Source organism: Ixodes scapularis, unplaced genomic scaffold (assembly GCF_016920785.2).
Source record: "Ixodes scapularis isolate PalLabHiFi unplaced genomic scaffold, ASM1692078v2 PGA_scaffold12__126_contigs__length_90152505, whole genome shotgun sequence".
Taxonomy (NCBI): Eukaryota; Metazoa; Arthropoda; class Arachnida; order Ixodida; family Ixodidae; genus Ixodes; species Ixodes scapularis.
This window is the reverse complement of record NW_024609838.1, coordinates 83,163,698-83,187,008: the sequence shown is the minus strand read 5'-3', so window position 1 is coordinate 83,187,008 and position 23,311 is coordinate 83,163,698. Positions and strand designations below refer to the sequence as shown.

The following is a 23,311-nucleotide window of genomic DNA, read 5'->3' as shown; positions in this document are numbered from 1 at the left end:
GCGCTGATTGGACACGAGTCGCAGACGAACACTCACACAACACTCGTGCCCGATCTCATCCTTCGATCGATCAGAGTGTGATGACGGTGCGGAAGCCCTTTTCTAGGTGGTGTTGTGTAGAAGGGTTTAGACATCACACGCTAGAATAATGAAAGCTTGCACATAGCCTAATCTCTCTTAGTGAAACGTCATCAGGGTCGGATCGCTCTAACTCGGCTGTTGGGCCCGAGCCCGACCTTCAACGCGCTGATTGGACACGAGTCGCAGACGAACACTCACACAACACTCGTGCCCGATCTCATCCTTCGATCGATCAGAGTGTGATGACGGTGCGGAAGCCGTTTTCTAGGTGGTGTTGGGTAGAGGGTATTAGGCAACACCATCTAGAATAATGAAAGCTTGCACATTGCCTAATCTCTCTTAGTGAAACGTCATCAGGGTCGGATCGCTCTAACTCGGCTGTTGGGCCCGAGCCCGACCTTCAACGCGCTGATTGGACACGAGTCGCAGACGAACACTCACACAACACTCGTGCCCGATCTCATCCTTCGATCGATCAGAGTGTGATGACGGTGCGGAAGCCGTTTTCTAGGTGGTGTTGTGTAGAAGGGCTTAGGCATCACAATCTAGAATAATGAAAGCTTGCACATAGCCTAATCTCTCTTCATGAAACGTCATCAGGGTCGGATCGCTCTAACTCGGCTGTTGGGATCGAGCCCGACCTTCAACGCGCTGATTGGACACGAGTCGCAGACGAACACTAACACAACACTCGTGCCCGATCTCATCCTTCGATCGATCAGAGTGTGATGACGGTGCGGAAGCCCTTTTCTAGGTGGTGTTGTGTAGAAGGGCTTAGGCATCACAATCTAGAATAATGAAAGCTTGCACATAGCCTAATCTCTCTTCATGAAACGTCATCAGGGTCGGATCGCTCTAACTCGGCTGTTGGGCCCGAGCCCGACCTTCAACGCGCTGATTGGACACGAGTCGCAGACGAACACTCACACAACACTCGTGCCCGATCTCATCCTTCGATCGATTAGAGTGTGATGACGGTGCGGAAGCCCTTTTCTAGGTGGTGTTGTGTAGAAGGGCTTAGGCATCACAATCTAGAATAATGAAAGCTTGCACATAGCCTAATCTCTCTTCATGAAACGTCATCAGGGTCGGATCGCTCTAACTCGGCTGTTGGGCCCGAGCGCGACCTTCAACGCGCTGATTGGACACGAGTCGCAGACGAACACTCACACAACACTCGTGCCCGATCTCATCCTTCGATCGATCAGAGTGTGATGACGGTGCGGAAGTTCTTTTCTAGGCGGTGTTGTGTAGAAGGGCTTAGGCATCACAATCTAGAATAATGAAAGCTTGCACATAGCCTAATCTCTCTTAGTGAAACGTCATCAGGGTCGGATCGCTCTAACTCGGCTGTTGTGCCCGAGCCCGACCTTCAACGCGCTGATTGGACACGAGTCGCAGACGAACACTCACACAACACTCGTGCCCGATCTCATCCTTCGATCGATCAGAGTGTGATGACGGTGCGGAAGCCGTCTCCTAGGTGGTGTTGTGTAGAAGGGCTTAGGCATCACAATTTAGAATAATGAAAGCTTGCACATAGCCTAATCTCTCTTCATGAAACGTCATCAGGGTCGGATCGCTCTAACTCGGCTGTTGGGCCCGAGCCCGACCTTCAACGCGCTGATTGGACACGAGTCGCAGACGAACACTCACACAACACTCGTGCCCGATCTCATCCTTCGATCGATCAGAGTGCGATGACGGTGCGGAAGCCGTTTTCTAGGTGGTGTTGTGTAGAAGGGCTTAGGCATCACAATCTAGAATAATGAAAGCTTGCACATAGCCTAATCTCTCTTAGTGAAACGTCATCAGGGATGGATCGCTCTAACTCGGCTGTTGTGCCCGAGCCCGACCTTCAACGCGCTGATTGGCCACGAGTCGCAGACGAACACTCACACAACACTCGTGCCCGATCTCATCCTTCGATCGATCAGAGTGTGATGACGGTGCGGAAGCCGTTTTCTAGGTGGTGTTGTGTAGAAGGGCTTAGGCATCACAATTTAGAATAATGAAAGCTTGCACATAGCCTAATCTCTCTTCATGAAACGTCATCAGGGTCGGATCGCTCTAACTCGGCTGTTGGGCCCGAGCCCGACCTTCAACGCGCTGATTGGACACGAGTCGCAGACGAACACTCACACAACACTCGTGCCCGATCTCATCCTTCGATCGATCAGAGTGTGATGACGGTGCGGAAGCCCTTTTCTAGGTGGTGTTGTGTAGAAGGGCTTAGGCATCACAATCTAGAATAATGAAAGCTTGCACATAGACTAATCTCTCTTAGTGAAACGTCATCAGGGTCGGATCGCTCTAACTCGGCTGTTGGGCCCGAGCCCGACCTTCAACGCGCTGATTGGACACGAGTAGCAGACGAACACTCACACAACACTCGTGCCCGATCTCATCCCTTGATCGATCAGAGTGTGATGACGGTGCGGAAGCCCTTTTCTAGGTGGTGTTGTGTAGAAGGGCTTAGGCATCACAATCTAGAATAATGAAAGCTTGCCCATAGCCTAATCTCTCTTAGTGAAACGTCATCAGGGTCGGATCGCTCTAACTCGGCTGTTGGGCCCGAGCCCGACCTTCAACGCGCTGATTGGACACGAGTCGCAAACGAACACTCACACAACACTCGTGCCCGATCTCATCCTTCGATCGATCAGAGTGTGATGACGGTGCGGAAGCCCTTTTCTAGGTGGTGTTGTGTAGAAGGGCTTAGGCATCACAATCTAGAATAATGAAAGCTTGCACATAGCCTAATCTCTCTTAGTGAAACGTCATCAGGGTCGGATCGCTCTAACTCGGCTGTTGGGCTCGAGCCCGACCTTCAACGCGCTGATTGGACACGAGTCGCAGACGAACACTCACACAACACTCGTGCCAGATCTCATCCTTCGATCGATCAGAGTGTGATGACGGTGCGGAAGCCCTTTTCTAGGTGGTGTTGTCTAGAAGGGCATAGGCATCACAATCTAGAATAATGAAAGCTTGCACATAGCCTAATCTCTCTTAGTGAAACGTCATCAGGGTCGGATCGCTCTAACTCGGCTGTTGGGCCCGAGCCCGACCTTCAACGCGCTGATTGGACACGAGTCGCAGACGAACACTCACACAACACTCGTGCCCGATCTCATCCTTCGATCGATCAGAGTGTGATGACGGTGCGGAAGCCCTTTTCTAGGTGGTGTTGTGTAGAAGGGTTTAGACATCACACGCTAGAATAATGAAAGCTTGCACATAGCCTAATCTCTCTTAGTGAAACGTCATCAGGGTCGGATCGCTCTAACTCGGCTGTTGGGCCCGAGCCCGACCTTCAACGCGCTGATTGGACACGAGTCGCAGACGAACACTCACACAACACTCGTGCCCGATCTCATCCTTCGATCGATCAGAGTGTGATGACGGTGCGGAAGCCGTTTTCTAGGTGGTGTTGGGTAGAGGGTATTAGGCAACACCATCTAGAATAATGAAAGCTTGCACATTGCCTAATCTCTCTTAGTGAAACGTCATCAGGGTCGGATCGCTCTAACTCGGCTGTTGGGCCCGAGCCCGACCTTCAACGCGCTGATTGGACACGAGTCGCAGACGAACACTCACACAACACTCGTGCCCGATCTCATCCTTCGATCGATCAGAGTGTGATGACGGTGCGGAAGCCGTTTTCTAGGTGGTGTTGTGTAGAAGGGCTTAGGCATCACAATCTAGAATAATGAAAGCTTGCACATAGCCTAATCTCTCTTCATGAAACGTCATCAGGGTCGGATCGCTCTAACTCGGCTGTTGGGATCGAGCCCGACCTTCAACGCGCTGATTGGACACGAGTCGCAGACGAACACTAACACAACACTCGTGCCCGATCTCATCCTTCGATCGATCAGAGTGTGATGACGGTGCGGAAGCCCTTTTCTAGGTGGTGTTGTGTAGAAGGGCTTAGGCATCACAATCTAGAATAATGAAAGCTTGCACATAGCCTAATCTCTCTTCATGAAACGTCATCAGGGTCGGATCGCTCTAACTCGGCTGTTGGGCCCGAGCCCGACCTTCAACGCGCTGATTGGACACGAGTCGCAGACGAACACTCACACAACACTCGTGCCCGATCTCATCCTTCGATCGATCAGAGTGTGATGACGGTGCGGAAGCCCTTTTCTAGGTGGTGTTGTGTAGAAGGGCTTAGGCATTACAATCTAGAATAATGAAAGCTTGCGCATAGCCTAATCTCTCTTCATGAAACGTCATCAGGGTCGGATCGCTCTAACTCGGCTGTTGGGCCCGAGCCCGACCTTCTACGCGCTGATTGGACACGAGTCGCAGACGAACACTCACAGAACACTCGTGCCCGATCTCATCCTTCGATCGATCAGAGTGTGATGACGGTGCGGAAGCCCTTTTCTAGGTGGTGTTGTGTAGAAGGGCTTAGGCATCACAATCTAGAATAATGAAAGCTTGCACATAGCCTAATCTCTCTTGGCGAAACGTCATCAGGGTGGGATCGCTCTAACTCGGCTGTTGGGCCCGAGCCCGACCTTCAACACGCTGATTGGACACGAGTCGCAGACGAACACTCACACAACACTCGTGCCCGATCTCATCCTTCGATCGATCAGAGTGTGACGACGGTGCGGAAGCCCTTTTCTAGGTGGTGTTGTGTAGAAGGGCTTAGGCATCACAATCTAGAATAATGAAAGCTTGCACATAGCCTAATCTCTCTTAGTGAAACTTCATCAGGGTCGGATCGCTCTAACTCGGCTGTTGGGCCCGAGCCCGACCTTCAACGCGCTGATTGGACACGAGTCGCAGACGAACACTCACACAACACTCGTGCCCGATCTCATCCTTCGATCGATCAGGGTGTGATGACGGTGCGGAAGCCCTTTTCTAGGTGGTGTTGTGTAGAAGGGCTTAGGCATCACAATCTAGAATAATGAAAGCTTGCACATAGCCTAATCTCTCTTCATGAAACGTCATTAGGGTCGGATCGCTCTAACTCGGCTGTTGGGCCCGAGCCCGACCTTCAACGCGCTGATTGGACACGAGTCGCAGACGAACACTCACACAACACTCGTGCCAGATCTCATCCTTCGATCGATCAGAGTGTGATGACGGTGCGGAAGCCCTTTTCTGGGTGGTGTTGTGTAGAAGGGCTTAGGCATCACAATCTAGAATAATGAAAGCTTGCACATAGCCTAATCTCTCTTCATGAAACGTCATCAGGGTCGGATCGCTCTAACTCGGCTGTTGGGCCCGAGCCCGACCTTCAACGCGCTGATTGGACACGAGTCGCAGACGAACACTCACACAACACTCGTGCCCGATCTCATCCTTCGATCGATCAGGGTGTGATGACGGTGCGGAAGCCCTTTTCTAGGTGGTGTTGTGTAGAAGGGCTTAGGCATCACAATCTAGAATAATGAAAGCTTGCACATAGCCTAATCTCTCTTCATAAAACGTCATCAGGGTCGGATCGCTCTAACTCGGCTGTTGGGCCCGAGCCCGACCTTCAACGCGCTGATTGGACACGAGTCGCAGACGAACACTCACACAACACTCGTGCCCGATCTCATCCTTCGATCGATTAGAGTGTGATGACGGTGCGGAAGCCCTTTTCTAGGTGGTGTTGTGTAGAAGGGCTTAGGCATCACAATCTAGAATAATGAAAGCTTGCACATAGCCTAATCTCTCTTCATGAAACGTCATCAGGGTCGGATCGCTCTAACTCGGCTGTTGGGCCCGAGCCCGACCTTCAACGCGCTGATTGGACACGAGTCGCAGACGAACACTCACACAACACTCGTGCCCGATCTCATCCTTCGATCGATCAGAGTGTGATGACGGTGCGGAAGCCCTTTTCTAGGTGGTGTTGTGTAGAAGGGTTTAGACATCACACGCTAGAATAATGAAAGCTTGCACATAGCCTAATCTCTCTTAGTGAAACGTCATCAGGGTCGGATCGCTCTAACTCGGCTGTTGGGCCCGAGCCCGACCTTCAACGCGCTGATTGGACACGAGTCGCAGACGAACACTCACACAACACTCGTGCCCGATCTCATCCTTCGATCGATCAGAGTGTGATGACGGTGCGGAAGCCGTTTTCTAGGTGGTGTTGGGTAGAGGGTATTAGGCAACACCATCTAGAATAATGAAAGCTTGCACATTGCCTAATCTCTCTTAGTGAAACGTCATCAGGGTCGGATCGCTCTAACTCGGCTGTTGGGCCCGAGCCCGACCTTCAACGCGCTGATTGGACACGAGTCGCAGACGAACACTCACACAACACTCGTGCCCGATCTCATCCTTCGATCGATCAGAGTGTGATGACGGTGCGGAAGCCGTTTTCTAGGTGGTGTTGTGTAGAAATGCTTAGGCATCACAATCTAGAATAATGAAAGCTTGCACATAGCCTAATCTCTCTTCATGAAACGTCATCAGGGTCGGATCGCTCTAACTCGGCTGTTGGGATCGAGCCCGACCTTCAACGCGCTGATTGGACACGAGTCGCAGACGAACACTAACACAACACTCGTGCCCGATCTCATCCTTCGATCGATCAGAGTGTGATGACGGTGCGGAAGCCCTTTTCTAGGTGGTGTTGTGTAGAAGGGCTTAGGCATCACAATCTAGAATAATGAAAGCTTGCACATAGCCTAATCTCTCTTCATGAAACGTCATCAGGGTCGGATCGCTCTAACTCGGCTGTTGGGCCCGAGCCCGACCTTCAACGCGCTGATTGGACACGAGTCGCAGACGAACACTCACACAACACTCGTGCCCGATCTCATCCTTCGATCGATCAGAGTGTGATGACGGTGCGGAAGCCCTTTTCTAGGTGGTGTTGTGTAGAAGGGCTTAGGCATTACAATCTAGAATAATGAAAGCTTGCGCATAGCCTAATCTCTCTTCATGAAACGTCATCAGGGTCGGATCGCTCTAACTCGGCTGTTGGGCCCGAGCCCGACCTTCAACGCGCTGATTGGACACGAGTCGCAGACGAACACTCACAGAACACTCGTGCCCGATCTCATCCTTCGATCGATCAGAGTGTGATGACGGTGCGGAAGCCCTTTTCTAGGTGGTGTTGTGTAGAAGGGCTTAGGCATCACAATCTAGAATAATGAAAGCTTGCACATAGCCTAATCTCTCTTGGCGAAACGTCATCAGGGTGGGATCGCTCTAACTCGACTGTTGGGCCCGAGCCCGACCTTCAACGCGCTGATTGGACACGAGTCGCAGACGAACACTCACACAACACTCGTGCCCGATCTCATCCTTCGATCGATCAGAGTGTGACGACGGTGCGGAAGCCCTTTTCTAGGTGGTGTTGTGTAGAAGGGCTTAGGCATCACAATCTAGAATAATGAAAGCTTGCACATAGCCTAATCTCTCTTAGTGAAACTTCATCAGGGTCGGATCGCTCTAACTCGGCTGTTGGGCCCGAGCCCGACCTTCAACGCTCTGATTGGACACGAGTCGCAGACGAACACTCACACAACACTCGTGCCCGATCTCATCCTTCGATCGATCAGGGTGTGATGACGGTGCGGAAGCCCTTTTCTAGGTGGTGTTGTGTAGAAGGGCTTAGGCATCACAATCTAGAATAATGAAAGCTTGCACATAGCCTAATCTCTCTTCATGAAACGTCATCAGGGTCGGATCGCTCTAACTCGGCTGTTGGGCCCGAGCCCGACCTTCAACGCGCAGATTGGACACGAGTCGCAGACGAACACTCACACAACACTGGTGCCAGATCTCATCCTTCGATCGATCAGAGTGTGATGACGGTGCGGAAGCCCTTTTCTGGGTGGTGTTGTGTAGAAGGGCTTAGGCATCACAATCTAGAATAATGAAAGCTTGCACATAGCCTAATCTCTCTTCATGAAACGTCATCAGGGTCGGATCGCTCTAACTCGGCTGTTGGGCCCGAGCCCAACCTTCAACGCGCTGATTGGACACGAGTCGCAGACGAACACTCACACAACACTCGTGCCCGATCTCATCCTTCGATCGATCAGGGTGTGATGACGGTGCGGAAGCCCTTTTCTAGGTGGTGTTGTGTAGAAGGGCTTAGGCATCACAATCTAGAATAATGAAAGCTTGCACATAGCCTAATCTCTCTTCATAAAACGTCATCAGGGTCGGATCGCTCTAACTCGGCTGTTGGGCCCGAGCCCGACCTTCAACGCGCTGATTGGACACGAGTCGCAGACGAACACTCACACAACACTCGTGCCCGATCTCATCCTTCGATCGATTAGAGTGTGATGACGGTGCGGAAGCCCTTTTCTAGGTGGTGTTGTGTAGAAGGGCTTAGGCATCACAATCTAGAATAATGAAAGCTTGCACATAGCCTAATCTCTCTTCATGAAACGTCATCAGGGTCGGATCGCTCTAACTCGGCTGTTGGGCCCGAGCCCGACCTTCAACGCGCTGATTGGACACGAGTCGCAGACGAACACTCACACAACACTCGTGCCCGATCTCATCCTTCGATCGATCAGAGTGTGATGACGGTGCGGAAGTTCTTTTCTAGGCGGTGTTGTGTAGAAGGGCTTAGGCATCACAATCTAGAATAATGAAAGCTTGCACATAGCCTAATCTCTCTTAGTGAAACGTCATCAGGGTCGGATCGCTCTAACTCGGCTGTTGGGCCCGAGCCCGACCTTCAACGCGCTGATTGGACACGAGTCGCAGACGAATACTCACACAACACTCGTGCCCGATCTCATCCTTCGATCGATCAGAGTGTGATGACGGTGCGGAAGCCGTTTTCTAGGTGGTGTTGTGTAGAAGGGCTTAGGCATCACAATCTAGAATAATGAAAGCTTACACATAACCTAATCTCTCTTAGTGAAACGTCATCAGGGTCGGATCGCTCTAACTCGGCTTTTGGGCCCGAGCCCGACCTTCAACGCGCTGATTGGACACGAGTCGCAGACGAACACTCACACAACACTCGTGCCCGATCTCATCCTTCGATCGATCAGAGTGTGATGACGGTGCGGAAGCCCTTTTCTAGGTGGTGTTGTGTAGAAGGGCTTAGGCACACAATCTAGAATAATGAAAGCTTGCACATAGCCTAATCTCTCTTCATGAAACGTCATCAGGGTCGGATCGCTCTAACTCGGCTGTTGGGCCCGAGCCCGACCTTCAACGCGCTGATTGGACACGAGTCGCAGACGAACACTCACACAACACTCGTGCCCGATCTCATCCTTCGATCGATTAGAGTGTGATGACGGTGCGGAAGCCCTTTTCTAGGTGGTGTTGTGTAGAAGGGCTTAGGCATCACAATCTAGAATAATGAAAGCTTGCACATAGCCTAATCTCTCTTCATGAAACGTCATCAGGGTCGGATCGCTCTAACTCGGCTGTTGGGCCCGAGCGCGACCTTCAACGCGCTGATTGGACACGAGTCGCAGACGAACACTCACACAACACTCGTGCCCGATCTCATCCTTCGATCGATCAGAGTGTGATGACGGTGCGGAAGTTCTTTTCTAGGCGGTGTTGTGTAGAAGGGCTTAGGCATCACAATCTAGAATAATGAAAGCTTGCACATAGCCTAATCTCTCTTAGTGAAACGTCGTCAGGGTCGGATCGCTCTAACTCGGCTGTTGGACCCGAGCCCGACCTTCAACGCGCTGATTGGACACGAGTCGCAGACGAACACTCACACAACACTCGTGCCCGATCTCATCCTTCGATCGATCAGAGTGTGATGACGGTGCGGAAGCCCTTTTCTAGGTGGTGTTGTGTAGAAGGGCTTAGGCATCACAATCTAGAATAATGAAAGCTTGCACATAGCCTAATCTCTCTTAGTGAAACGTCATCAGCGTCGGATCGCTCTAACTCGGCTGTTGGGCCCGAGCCCGACCTTCAACGCGCTGATTGGACACGAGTCCCAGACGAACACTCACACAACACTCGTGCCCGATCTCATCCTTCGATCGATCAGAGTGTGATGACGGTGCGGAAGCCCTTTTCTAGGTGGTGTTGTGTAGAAGGGCTTAGGCATCACAATCTAGAATAATGAAAGCTTGCACGTAGCCTAATCTCTCTTAGTGAAACGTCATAAGGGTCGGATCGTTCTAACTCGGCTGTTGGGCCCGAGCCCGACCTTCAACGCGCTGATTGGACACGAGTCGCAGCCGAACACTCACACAACACTCGTGCCCGATCTCATCCTTCGATCGATCAGAGTGTGATGACGGTGCGGAAGCCCTTTTCTAGGTGGTGGTGTGTAGAAGGGCTTAGGCATCACAATCTAGAATAATGAAAGCTTGCACATAGCCTAATCTCTCTTAGTGAAACGTCATCAGCGTCGGATCGCTCTAACTCGGCTGTTGGGCCCGAGCGCGACCTTCAACGCGCTGATTGGACACGAGTCCCAGACGAACACTCACACAACACTCGTGCCCGATCTCATCCTTCGATCTATTGATCCATCCGGTAGAATCTATTGATCCATCCGGTAGAAGAATACCCAGAACTGGGCGGATCTGAGCGGAACGACGCCTCGGAACAATGTGTCTCGAACGGTCAAGTGCGGCGAATCGAGGCAGCCATCTTTCCGACAGTTGACACGTAGTGATTAAGTGATTAAGCGAAAAGCCCGATCAGCATACGCCGGCGGCGTCTGACAGTTGGCAACTTCACGATTGACTGTCTTGACTTGGATTGGATCGCCTTGGCCAGCTGACTATCAGTTACGTTTAATTACAAAAGAAGCAACGATGAGTAATTTAATCAATTAAAGGATAAATATTATATATAGATATTGACGCTAGTAGGCGACTAATACTAATTTCCCTACAACATTTTACTTTACGCAAGTTTTAGTGTCTCATAAGGTCGCTTGTGGCGTTGCTTTCGCTCTCGTAATGCTATAATCAGGTACCGGGTTGGGCGATTGAAAACGCACTACTAAAACATGAAAACGTTGCTCCCCTAAGGTAGATTTAGCGGAAGTCGTAGCGGAGTCCGGATAGCGTAGCGTAAATGGCAAGATGATCTACTGAAACTCACTGTTACTATAGGTGGCTGAAGATGAGCCGTCGTTGAAGAACGACGCGGAAAATTTGGCAAATGCACGTAGAAACCCCAAACTTACAATGAAAGTGCACTGAGCAAGCCAGTTTATTCTCGTGAAACATTAAGGAGTGTACTCCTGCAAAACTAAAATGAAAGCAAAAATTTTTCCAAGTTAACTTTAGGCGCGTTCGCAGACGGCTAAATTAGCGACGCCCTTAACCTGTGGCGCCGCCTTCCGACGGGGCAGCAATCAGACGACGCACTGCGTTTTAGCCGATTACAGTGAAGTTCCCACGGGGAGAACGAGTGCCGTGTCGATGCACTTTTGTCGCTGCTTTGACTTGCTGCATCGCATCGCAGCGTCATCCGAGACATACTTGAGTTGAGTGAGCGAGATCGGTTTAGAGATTTGTAGCACCCACGAGTTGAAGACGGCGACAACAGTGAGCTAGAACGAAACGGAGGGGTGGCTCACGTGCTGTTGTCGCCCGCGGCATCTTCAGCCTTCCGTTGCGGTGTGTCTTGGAAGAGCTTTTTGAACACGCCGCCTGCAGTCTTCGCTGGGACCGGTACGTCGCCGTTGGCGGTATGCTGGGGCTGCACAAGACAAAAGGCGGCAAAAATGACAGCCATGTTTCACACGGAAGTAAACTGAATTTTCATTCAAGATAAGCGGACCGACAGTAATGCGATCTTCGCGCAATGCCACGAAGCCCAACGTATTAGGCTGATCGCAACATTTCTGCCAGCTACCATCATCTTGCCATTCAGAGTCGCCATATTGGAGGAATTCTGCCATCTGTGGACGCAGAAAGTCTGCATTCAACTCTGTTTTCACGATATTAGGATAATGTATTTGTGCATTCAATGAATTTCTATTTAGCTTTGGTACAACGAAGAAAAGAAAGATAGCGACGAGATTGTGGAAAAGGAATTCCCAGCAACGATGTCGCAAGGCTCGTCACTGAATCAATGAAACGGGCTATCCAGGTAAGTGCACGGTCTTTATCCTAGACGCCCTGCGAAGGGCTCTTATGGGAACACCTTAACGTGGCGCAAACTCGATAATTGATCACACACACGCTAGATGGTACTTTTTTTATATGATGTGAAAAAGGCTGCGCGCAAAGACCTCTACGCTCCTCCCTGTCACCATGACATCTACCACGTGATGGCTCGTTCACACTTGCGGATCCGCGGGCGGATCCACAGGGAATTTGACGCCGGGCGGCGAAATCGGCTCGCCGCTGACGGAATATTCGACGGCGAGTGCAATCGGTACGGGACCGATTTTTCCCGCGCGGAAGAAGATTCCGTGCCACTGCAGCCAATCAGAGAGCAAGAGAGAAATGACGTTTACTGACCTCACACCTTTGCCGAATCACTCGACTAGTCCGGGTTTTCGCCGGAGTTGTTGGAGTTCCCAAGTTTTGCAAATGGCGCCCTCTCTTCGTAAGGTTGTGTCGGAGGAAATATTAAACAATGCTAATTAATTATTCAACGCTCTTCCACACTAGGTATTTGAACAGCGAATAAAGTGCCCACGAATAAGAACTGTGGAATAAAGTTGGCGCTAGCGGTACTTACTCGTGCTGTCCCCGTTTGCTCGCTATTTTATTATGGCATTCTCGTATCGCCGAGAGAATTTCGTGCACTTCCCTCTGGTCACTGTGGGCTGTTAGCTGTATTATATCGCACAGGAGCGTAGCCCTGGCTGTGTGAGCGTTTTTTCATACACTGCTGGAGGCTTCCTTCCCTGGTCCTTCGAGACAACGGATCCGCGGGAAAGCGGCGGGCGGCCACAAGTGTAAAAGGAGGACACTTTTTTCCTCGAGCTAGGTCGGTCGGCATCAAGACAGCCTTCCGCATCTTTGAACGAGCCATCACACTGAAGATTTCCAGAGCGGCAATGTATCGCTCTGCACAATCTCCGTCGTCCGCTACAACCGTTTCGGTCTGTACCACGTCGGTCTGTACACATCATTCCAAGCATTGATTTTGCAATTCTTTCGAACTTTGTAGTCACGCAAAGCAAAACGGTATCGTTCAAAACAAAAGTTGTAGTGAATCGTTTTCTGAAAGGACAGCCCTATGCGTCCATGTTCTACGGGCATTTCAGGGCTTAATACCGAAGAATTTTATTCTCGTTCCCCGATTTTTCCAGTAAAGAGTCGGACCTTTTCCAGTAACGAGCAGTTTCTGGGGAGTTGAGTGCAAAATACAAATGAAGGGCAGCCAAACGTGCCTCCTCCCTCAGAAAACTTGACATCGTGCCTATTTATCGTGTTTTTTTGTTTTCGTTTTGTTTTTAACTTTTATGATCTATATAATCTTTACTCTAAAGAGTCGTTAATACAAATTACACGCAAATATAGGTACTGAGAATGCTCGTTCAATGGGACTTTTTTTTTCTTTTTATAAATATCATATTAAAGAATCCTACGATATGGCACTTGTTATGAGCGGAAAGCATATCTGCTTGGCTGCCTTTCTTTCGTGACTCTGGCAATAGCCTCCTATACTGGAGGCTATGCTGTGGTTATCTCGAGGCGGCCGTAGCGTTCAGTCTTAGGAAGTTCTGATACCATATCCTAAGCATTACGCGGATTGGGCGTCATTTATATTTCTTGCTACCTTCCGGGCGTTTTCGGGATTGGAGACGGACGGCCACGATGTTCCTGCCGTTTTCTCAGAACCGGCCAAGATGGGACGTTTATGTGCGAGGGTGGAGAGGGGATCGGGTATCAGGGTGGCATATCATAAGGAGCATTTAAACAAGTTCGTCCCTTGCGTGGGGGGAGTGGTCTACAGTATCCCTCTGACTTGTAAAAAAGTTTACATCGGCTAGACCGGTCGCTGCAATAATGATAGTTTACGTGAACACGCGTGTTCAATTAGGGCATCTACGTCAGGAAATCAGGCGGTTCACTGCAACAGACGTGGTTGCTCTCCGGTTTAGGAAGATATCACGGTCCTGGGAAGGCACAGTCACCAACGAACTAGGGAGATAGCTGAAGCCTTTTACATTTCCAAGTTCAAAGACAACTGTGTCAGCGCGCCTTCGATCGATCTTTATGATTGTGAGTTGGCATTTTTGAGGGGCTTTAACTTGTGACGATCATGTGACGGTCATGGGTCATGATGTAATTTTTGTTTGGTGTGACCACGCCGTTGGGCGTTTCCTTATAAACAAACAGTTGGCAGTCAGCGCTCCGTCCTGTGTCTCTGTTCGCGCTGTTTTACCCGTAAACAAATTTCTCCTTGCGTTTCCCCACTTTTCTGCTCTTCTTTCTTTCCGAACAGTCGGTTATTTGAGCGCCGCAGTTGTCGTAGTGCCGTATTCAAGGTGTTGCTAAATATAATTTTGAGTGATATATTGTTATTATATATCTTAGCTGGATTGCATGTTCCGGTAAAGTCATGTGTGCACGTTCGTCTCCGAGTGTTTCTGGTACAGCTTCCGTGTTCTGTTTCGGCTGTGGCTCAAGAGGCTGCACGAAGTCTCTCGAGCGATGACGAGAGGCATCAATCGGCCTTTGTTTCAGGTGGAAATAACCAAATTTACATATGGCAGTGGCTTCATCCACACCTTCAAAAGGTAAGAACCTTTCATGCCAGTTTCTTGTCTAATGGGAGAATACAGGAAAGAATCAAGCGTCCATATCTCTATGTATCGAGACCTCCGTCTCTCGTTGGTGTTTCTAGCTCAAAAAGGGTTTGGTGTTCTGTTGATGTATTGGTAGAGGGGCAATAAAGACAATCAACTGAAAAAGATGTAGTTCGATAAATGATTAAAATCATGAAATAAATGTTCGAGCAGTAAAACCGCGTCGAACCTAATTCATTGAATTGACTTTGATTAACGTGATATTTAATTTAATTTCATTTCATTTATTATACTCTCAGGGCCCGAAGGCATTACAGAGAGGAGTGGAATTATACATCAATATAATATAAAGTGAACAATGAAAACAAAACGCAAAAAACAAAACACAAGGTACAGAATCGCTATGGAAGATTATTAAAAACATTAGTTATGGCGGTTTTAAAATCAGCAGCGTCGGTAAGTAAGACTACGGATGCGGGAAGGCGATTCCAGACCGACGGAGGTCAGGGGTAGGAAGGAGGCATAAAGGGTGGAGGTGATGCAGTAGGGGATTCCTGCTTTTAGTAGGTGATCGGTGCGCGGCGATATGTATGATGGTTCTGAAAATAATGAGGTTCGAAGTGTTGGGTTAGAGTGATAAATTTTGTCGAATAAACAGAGGCGAGCTATTTTTCTACGAAAAGAGAGGTTGTGCAAATATAGAGACGCTTTCATGGAGGTGACGCTGGCTGTACGGTGATAGCTAGAACGTATAAAACGTGCGGAGCAATTTCGAATAGATTCAATGGATGATACTATGGATACGCCAGGGTTCCAGACAGAGCCTGCATACTCAAGTTTGGAGCGCACTAAAGTTCTATATAGAAGTTTAAGTGAAACAGGGGCAAGGGAAAAGATTCTTCTGACATAGCCTAATAATCGATTAGCGTTGTTAGTGATATATTCGACATCGATGTTCCAGGAGAGATCGTTAGTTATATGAACACCGAGATATTTATAGGTTGACACAGAAAGCAAAATGGAGTTATTAATACCGTTGGGGGACAAGTGTTATTTTGACGGGACACTCTCATGGATTTACATTTAAAGGTGTTAAGTTCCATAAGCCAATTATCGCACAAGCGGGTGACGTTTTTAATATCGGTCTGAAGAGCAGATATGTCAGAGTCGTTAATGATTTCCTTATAAATTACACATTCATCAGCAAATAGGCTAATAGAAGGGGATACATGCGTGGATATTAGGAGCGGTCGCCTGATATTTATTACACCCGTCAGGTAGCTGTTATTTGTACAAAACAAAACTATCTTTCAAGTTGTGCGAGCGTAATTTCACGGACGACGACATAGCTCGAGAGGCTTGATATGTGAACACTGCTACCGGACGCTTCGTCACTGCCCCTTTGACACATCTCCACCTTCGTGAAGAGGCAGCCCCATCAAAGTTCCCCGTCTGCCCATTTTACTTATTCAGAAAACGCACCAGAAGGGAGGACCAAGAATCGAAACTACAGCGTCTAGATACTTTTGCCATATAAACAGCGTTTGGAGCATTTTCGGAGAGTTTTTGGAAGGAAGAACAAAGCGGACAGGATTTTTAGCGTAAAATATCTAGCTATCTACGCGAGAAGCAAGGTCTCGGGGGTTCTGGCATGCTATCGAAGGCAATGAATCCCTCACTTTAGTGCACTTTGATGAAGGTGAAGCACCATAGATGAAATACTCGATTGCTGTGAATGCTGACCTGACGTTAACATTCTACATTGTTAAGACACCGGTCAAAAGATTGGGATTCAACCTCCACGTTTCAGCTGTGGCAATAGGCAAGAGCGAAGTGATGGAGCTCTTTGAGCGGTGGCAATCAGTTCGTCGAACGACGTTTCATGGACAAATCATTTCGTCGGCACTGCGATGTTTCATCGACAAATCGTTTCGTGGAAACGAGCACCCGCTCATTACAGACGTTGCGACGTTTCGTCGACAGCTCGCTCTGCCAGCTCCGCCAGCTGGTGCAGCTGGCGGCCTCTGCGCCTGCTCGGCGCGCGGCCTTCTGCTGGATGGATGGATGGACGGATGGAAAATGGCCGACTGGGCCAAGTAGGGCGAACCAGTGCGCAGCCATCTTGCCTCACCGACTTAAACTATGCCAATTTTTGTTTTGCTTATTTTTTTATTTTTATTTATTATTAATATTTTTTTTTATCTAACGATTGCACCGATGTCGGAACTTACGATTTGTATGGTTTCGCTCGTGTCTTCGCCCGAAACTTTGGGGAAGCGTTGTCAGCCGGAAAGTTTTGTTCTCGACCACTGTAGTTTCTCAAATTAGATTCTGAAAACATTCAACAATATGCACTGCCCTTGAGGGGTACGCTTTCGGCGGCATACGTGATCGAGGTGTCTGTGCGTCATCGAATGCAACCCTTCGCGGGCTGGCCGCCGGCACTCCGACTGCTTTACGAAGTGGCAGCTAGGGTCGTTTCCAGAGCAAGTGCACCTTTCCGCGTGTCGCGTATATTGGTAGAATCCTCGAGTCACCTGAACATAGCATAGATAGTCCAAACGTTAAAACAATGAAGCTCCTAAAACAAAATTGAAAGAAAAAACGAGTACTGTTTGCGGTGCACACCAGCCATTCTATCACTAGCAATAAACTTTGGAGGAGGCTGACCATTCGGTTATGCGTACTTTACTTTTACGGTGATAAAACACGGTTCTTATTTTTTTTTTCAAAACACCGGGTATGCAACGTACTGTACTTACAAGACCGCATACAATTTTTAGACTTTAGCATATTTAGACTCTGGATATTAAATAGCATAATTGTTCTGCATATGTTATGTTTGTACTGAAATTTTGCATGCACACAACCCAATGTGTGACCAAAGAACATTAGATTTGGAAGCCGCTCTTTTATGCAAAGAGCGGCTTCCGAAGTCGCCCCTGGTATCTGTCTGCTGGCATCGATAAAGAAACAATTGAATGTCTCGTGTGAGGACCAGTCTTCTGCTTCCGAGAGATCTCGTCTAGTGGTACTACCGCCTCCAAGGCCTTGCATGTGGCGGCTGCTCGAGAGAAGCTATATAATGCATTAAGTTGCACATTCGATATCAACTATGGTTTACTTTATGTAATAAGACTAAACTTGGTGTAATGTTTTATTTATACGTTACCAATTTACTTTTTTTTTGCATTCCAATGTTGCGTTTTCTACGTTTACTCGTGGGCACCGTGCTCGCGGGAGTGCGAGTGTCATTGTTTTTCGTGCTTTTGTTATTTATTTATATTTGACATTGTTTAGAGCCCCATGTGATGTTCTTTTTAAACAGACCTAAATGACGATGAAACGAGTGCGACTAAACCGTTTTTTCTCGTATAAGTCGCAGTAACCAGTAAAACTATGCATCACTTCTTCTTTTGAACGATTGAGGGTATTGTACATGTTTAACTTAAATTAAAATATTAGGGTTGTAATGTAGCAATAAAAGCCTGCAAGTTGTATTTTTGTTTAAAAATAACAACTGGGAAAAAAGAAAATCAGTGTCCACGCCCTTTTCTCTACCCACCATTGGATCGAAGTTTTGTCTTGTGCGTACGCATTTTTTTCTCTAACACTTTTCTTCTTCCAGTAACCTCCGGTTCCATAAACGGGCATCGGAATTTGCAAATATCCAAATAGGCCGCGCGTGAAGTCATGTGCGCAAAGTCCTGCGCCCTGTTGCTTATTCCATGTGAGACGGATGACAGCGAGAGGGTAGCGAGTTGCTCTCCTTAGAGAGCAACAGCGCTAGGCATCGTCTTTGTAATCTGTTACAACCGCTTGTACCTTGAGTTTCCTACACTCCTTTCGGAGCCGCGAAAAAAAAAGTGTCAACGAAACGTTTTAAGGTGGTGATGACCACGAAACGAATTTCGACGAAACGTCACCGTGTCGACGAAACGTGTCTCCACGAAAAGTTGTCCACGAAACGTAATTCCACGAAACGAGTTTCGACGAAATGAGAGGGACCCCTCTTTGAGGACATCGAGAAGTAGGACAGCTGTAAACGCCGTCACATAGAACTACGTTGTTGTTGAGCAACTGTAAAAAAGTCGGAGTTCCCAAAAGTGCCGAATCAGCGCCAGCTTGTCCCGAACCTCACAATCTAACGGCTAGTCAACGGGCACACGAGCGAGCTGCTGCTGAAGCATGTGTTGTGGTGTAGCACAATTATTGTGCTGAAAAAACGTTTGTTGTAGAGTGAACGACAGGAATGTTCAAGCGAATGACAATTCTAAGAAACGAAAAGCTGAAACTCTGCGAAAAACTTCTTTCTGATAAATTCTAGATTGTACATAATCATATAGAGTGTTTGTACACGTATCGTGTTTGACTATAATGTAATGTAGATAATCATAAAATGCACATATCCTGACACATTATTTGTCCGTAATCATAATGTTGTTTGTAAATACTCATATACATTTTTGTATGCAATGTTATACATATTTTACGACAGAAACACGTCATCCGTAAAACATTTCATTTTTAAGGGAATGATTTGTTTATCCTCTATGCCCCACTCCTTGAGGCCTAAATAAAAACCACGCTGAAGAAGTTTCAAATAGACAAAACAAACTTGTTTCTCGATGGAGAATTCACGCGCGATTCCCACCCTTTCGTACCATACCACAGCGCCTGTCACCCGCCAACGGTCCCACTCTGCGACGTCACGGGAGGAGCACTAACGCAATTGCGTTTATCTAGGTGGTGTTCGATGGGGCGAAGGAATTGGTGTGTCACATGACGTATATTTTTCTGCTGAATTTAGCGGAGATATATAATTATTATAAAAGGTCCCGTGACGTGGGGTCACGTGGCGTCGATTTTCCCTACTAGTGGGCACAAGAACAGCAACGCGATGTGGCTCGCTAACACCGTGCGCGTGCCCCAGCGCCACTCAAGGAAGTACAGCCCAGATGACGAGACAACTCGGCCTTGAACGGAATCGCGAAGCTTAACGAGGAGATCCACATTGCTTCCGTAACGTGCATTCCACACCGTCAAGATCGCCGTTTTTAGCAAACGATAGATCTTCTGCCAGGCCAAACATACCACCCCCTCCCCCCCCCCCCCCCGATGCTCTGCTAATAACGCACCCAAATATGGCACCCAGTGGAAACCTTATATACATAGCTTGCAGATATCGGGATTGCTAGGGACTGACAGTTATTTCTACTTTCTCGTTCCCTCGAGTTCCTACTTCTGCGGTGCGAAGCTAACACAGTGAACCGAACGCTCACGGCACATAAGAGACCGGCACGGCCGCGAATGACTTTAGGGGCAGCACAGTCTTCGGATATTACTACTACGCGAGAATGTCACACGTTTCCGCCACCAAGCGGCAGTGCTCGCAACTACTGTACCCTTGACCGTGCGGAAGCCTTCGACGTCACGCGCGCAATACGAAATTGCGCTTCTCACTAGGCCGACTTTGAAGCGAGATAGAGAGCTCGCGACCATGATATTTCGCTTCCATACCCCTCTAATGTTATGCTATGTTATGTTATGTTATGATATGCGTCCTGTTCGCCTCCGCAACGGTCTCCCTGTGTTTCTTACACCTCCCCTCATCCCCCTCCCCTATCTCCCCATCACCTCCCCAAGTCGAGCTCTGAGCGGCGAGCCGCCCCAATAAATCTGTAGCTGCAAGTCGAAAGCTGTGTCGTCTGTTTCGTCCTCTTGTGTGTTTCTTTCGTTCTAAGTCAATTTAGTTTCTACCCTTACGTATCTGGAAACAGAAATTCCCGTTTCGCGATGTTTTCTGTTCCACCCTAGACTCTTTTTGAAAAGTCGACGCCAACGCCTGTCTGCCACTGCTTGCTTACATACCCTGAGCATGGCTTGGACACGAGGGTAACGTCTGAGTTCGGAGTCAACTCGGAACCAATTACGCGCTTCGTGTCCAAGTAATGGCGGCCCTCAATGTTGCTTCGTGGACTTTTGAAAAGAGCCTATAATGCACGCAGCATTCAAAAAAGGCGGCATCTTTTTACCTTGTCCGTGCAGGAGTCCTCCTTGCGCTTTGAACCATCGTGCGGGGTGCGCGGGGTCGAAGGACCGCCTCCAGAAAGGCGAGGAAACTTCCGCGTGTGCACGTGTTCGTAGGGCGGCTTGGGAGAGTTATAGTAGTGTGTTCCACAGATGTAATATGTTTTCAAGGTCGCGCGGCAGTTGTCAACTTCACATTTCCATCTGAAATCGTGGCCAGACCGTGAAGTATACGTGAACACAGATCCACCGTGTATGGCCTTGCGGACTTTTCCGATTTTCATGGTTTCCACTATCAGACTGGTTGGAGCCTGCGAAGCGGCCGCAGAAGACTTAGCATTGTTGCCGCCAGTCGATTTGGTGTGCACAGCAGGCTCGATGGACGCCGTCGAAGTGGACGCAGAGGACGCCATTGCAGTGTCGTCAACCAGATTGCTCCGGATGCGCGCTCCGAGTCCCACGAGATCTAGTGGCCACACCGGGATATGCGGCCTGTAAAAAGAGCGCTGTGAGATTCACGATAAAGACAAGAAAACCGCAGCTGGCAAGAAGTAAGAAAGCATTTAGTAATAGCTGTACTTTAAAAGGAAAATGCAACAATTTTCGTACTTTCAGTAGAAACGGCTTATGATTATTCCCGGACATTCACAACATACAAAACACTAGTAGTGTTTTATTTCTCCACGCAATGGAAGTCGCAGAATAAATACGAAAATACAATTTTGCACTTCTGTGCTAATTCACAGTACGCGAAGCGATAGCGGCGATGTCACGGCGAAGTCGTGGAGCATCAGCGTCGCGTTCATGCATCGTAGGGTGTGTGAACAAAAGCGTTAGGAACAAAATAGACAACTGACCACCTTGTTTCGATCTCTTTTGTTTCTCTTTTGTTCCCAAGCGCTTGACAGCGCGTCTCTCAGCACGAGCTTTTGGCATTGGCAGTGCTACATCGGCATTTTGTTATAAGCAACTTTTTTTTTCTCCAGAGAACGCGTGGAGTGGGCATCGCGCACTGCAAAAACCCTATATATGAGACGGGTTGCTAACTGTGTGGCGTAGCTATGTAACGCCTGCATTCGGCACGCAGCGGACCTGGGTTTGATTCATGCGGGCGGCGGGTGCTCTTTTTCGACGACGACGTCGACGAAGGGCGCCCTACAACGTCAACTACAACATTTATGGCTATAACATGAACAGCTACAGCAACGGACGTCATTTCCAGAGGCAAAGAGTCCATAACCGCTTTCGCTGTGAAAGGAACAGGGCTCACCCTCTCAACTCCCAGCCACCAGCGGCCACGTGATCTGGAGCCAAATAAATTCGCCAATATTTGACGGAGCTATAGGAAGCATTCACTGGGCGCCATATTTGTGGGTGCTGTCTAGAGCGCATGCTAAGAACGAGCCCACATTGATAGGCTGCTAAGACCGGCAATCTTGAGAGTGTGGAATGCACGTTACAAAGGAACTGTGGAAGCTCGCCATTAGGACGCGCTCAGCAGTCGTGCACACAGCTATGGCCGCCAGTGAATACTTCCACAGTGGCTACATAATTTGCTCACGCACAGTGGCTGCCAAGGCACAGGGCGCGCGCTGAGTTCCACGCCTTGTCGTCGCAGCCATTGGGCACGAACCACTGCCCGAACGCATGTTAAGGAATTGAGTGTCACGAGCCGACATTTAATTATCACGCAGTGCTCCTCTCGATTGTACTAGCCGCATTCACATATCGTCACAGCGGAGATCGCAATCCCAGGGTTCGCATTGTTGGCGTTGTGCCCGCAACGTTGTCATAAAAGTTTGCAAGGGAGAGGCTGGAAAACAAAAACTTTGTCTTTTATATTTTGATTTCCACCGCGAAGACGTTTCTAAGTCACGGGCTTTGCCTTTGAGGTATTTTTGGGGCAAACTAGTGCCATCAAGCTAATGGAAAGTGAGAACCATTACTTCCCAATATCGTTGCACGACCCTTTTTATTGCTAAACCTGATTTTTCTTTCATCCTTTCCTCCATATATTATTTTCTGTCCCTCACACACCCTTTTGCACGCAGCTAGCTAGGTAAAATATTTGAAACAAGTCTGCTCAGGGGGGAGCGGTAAGTGGAGGGGTTTGCCGAAGGAAATGTTATTGTTTTTTAAAACGGAAGTTTAGTCCAATGCCCGTATAACCTGAAACGTACATTGTAAACAAAATAACTGCTAAACATATCGGAAACCATCGTAAATTGTAGAAATTAAAAAGAAAAAGTATAGTTTGCGCTCTAAAATGAATAATTCTGTTTAGTGGCCAAAAGTCTATTGTTGTGTTCTACCGTAAGATACCGAGCATCCGCTCATTCCACAATAAGCATCCACCCCTCAATTTTGAAAAATACTGGATGAATACACGAAGGACATATATTTACATATTGTTATTTAAGGAGCGCCCATTCCCTATTTTTACATTTTAACTTTAAATACTGAGGGACGCTTGCTTAGGATTTTTATGGGTATAGCTCTATTGGACACCAAATTTACGTGACCGGCTATTCTACATGAAAAAATAAAAACGGTGAAAAAGAG

At 48.5% G+C, this 23,311-nt stretch overlaps 1 protein-coding gene across 1 annotated transcript in view; it reads right to left on the bottom strand.

Annotated features, from left to right (window-relative positions):
- Window positions 1–22,968, bottom strand: part of LOC121048156 — a 96,901-nt gene extending 73,933 nt beyond the window's left edge. Inside the window, exons 1-3 of the mRNA XM_040504172.2 lie at window positions 22,919–22,968; window positions 20,755–21,241; window positions 11,588–11,709 (exon numbers count right to left, since the gene is read on the bottom strand). Of these exons, the coding sequence (XP_040360106.2) occupies window positions 11,588–11,709; window positions 20,755–21,241; window positions 22,919–22,968 (659 nt within the window). The remainder of the gene's footprint in view (window positions 1–11,587; window positions 11,710–20,754; window positions 21,242–22,918) is intronic.
- Window positions 22,969–23,311: the final 343 nt, after the last annotated feature.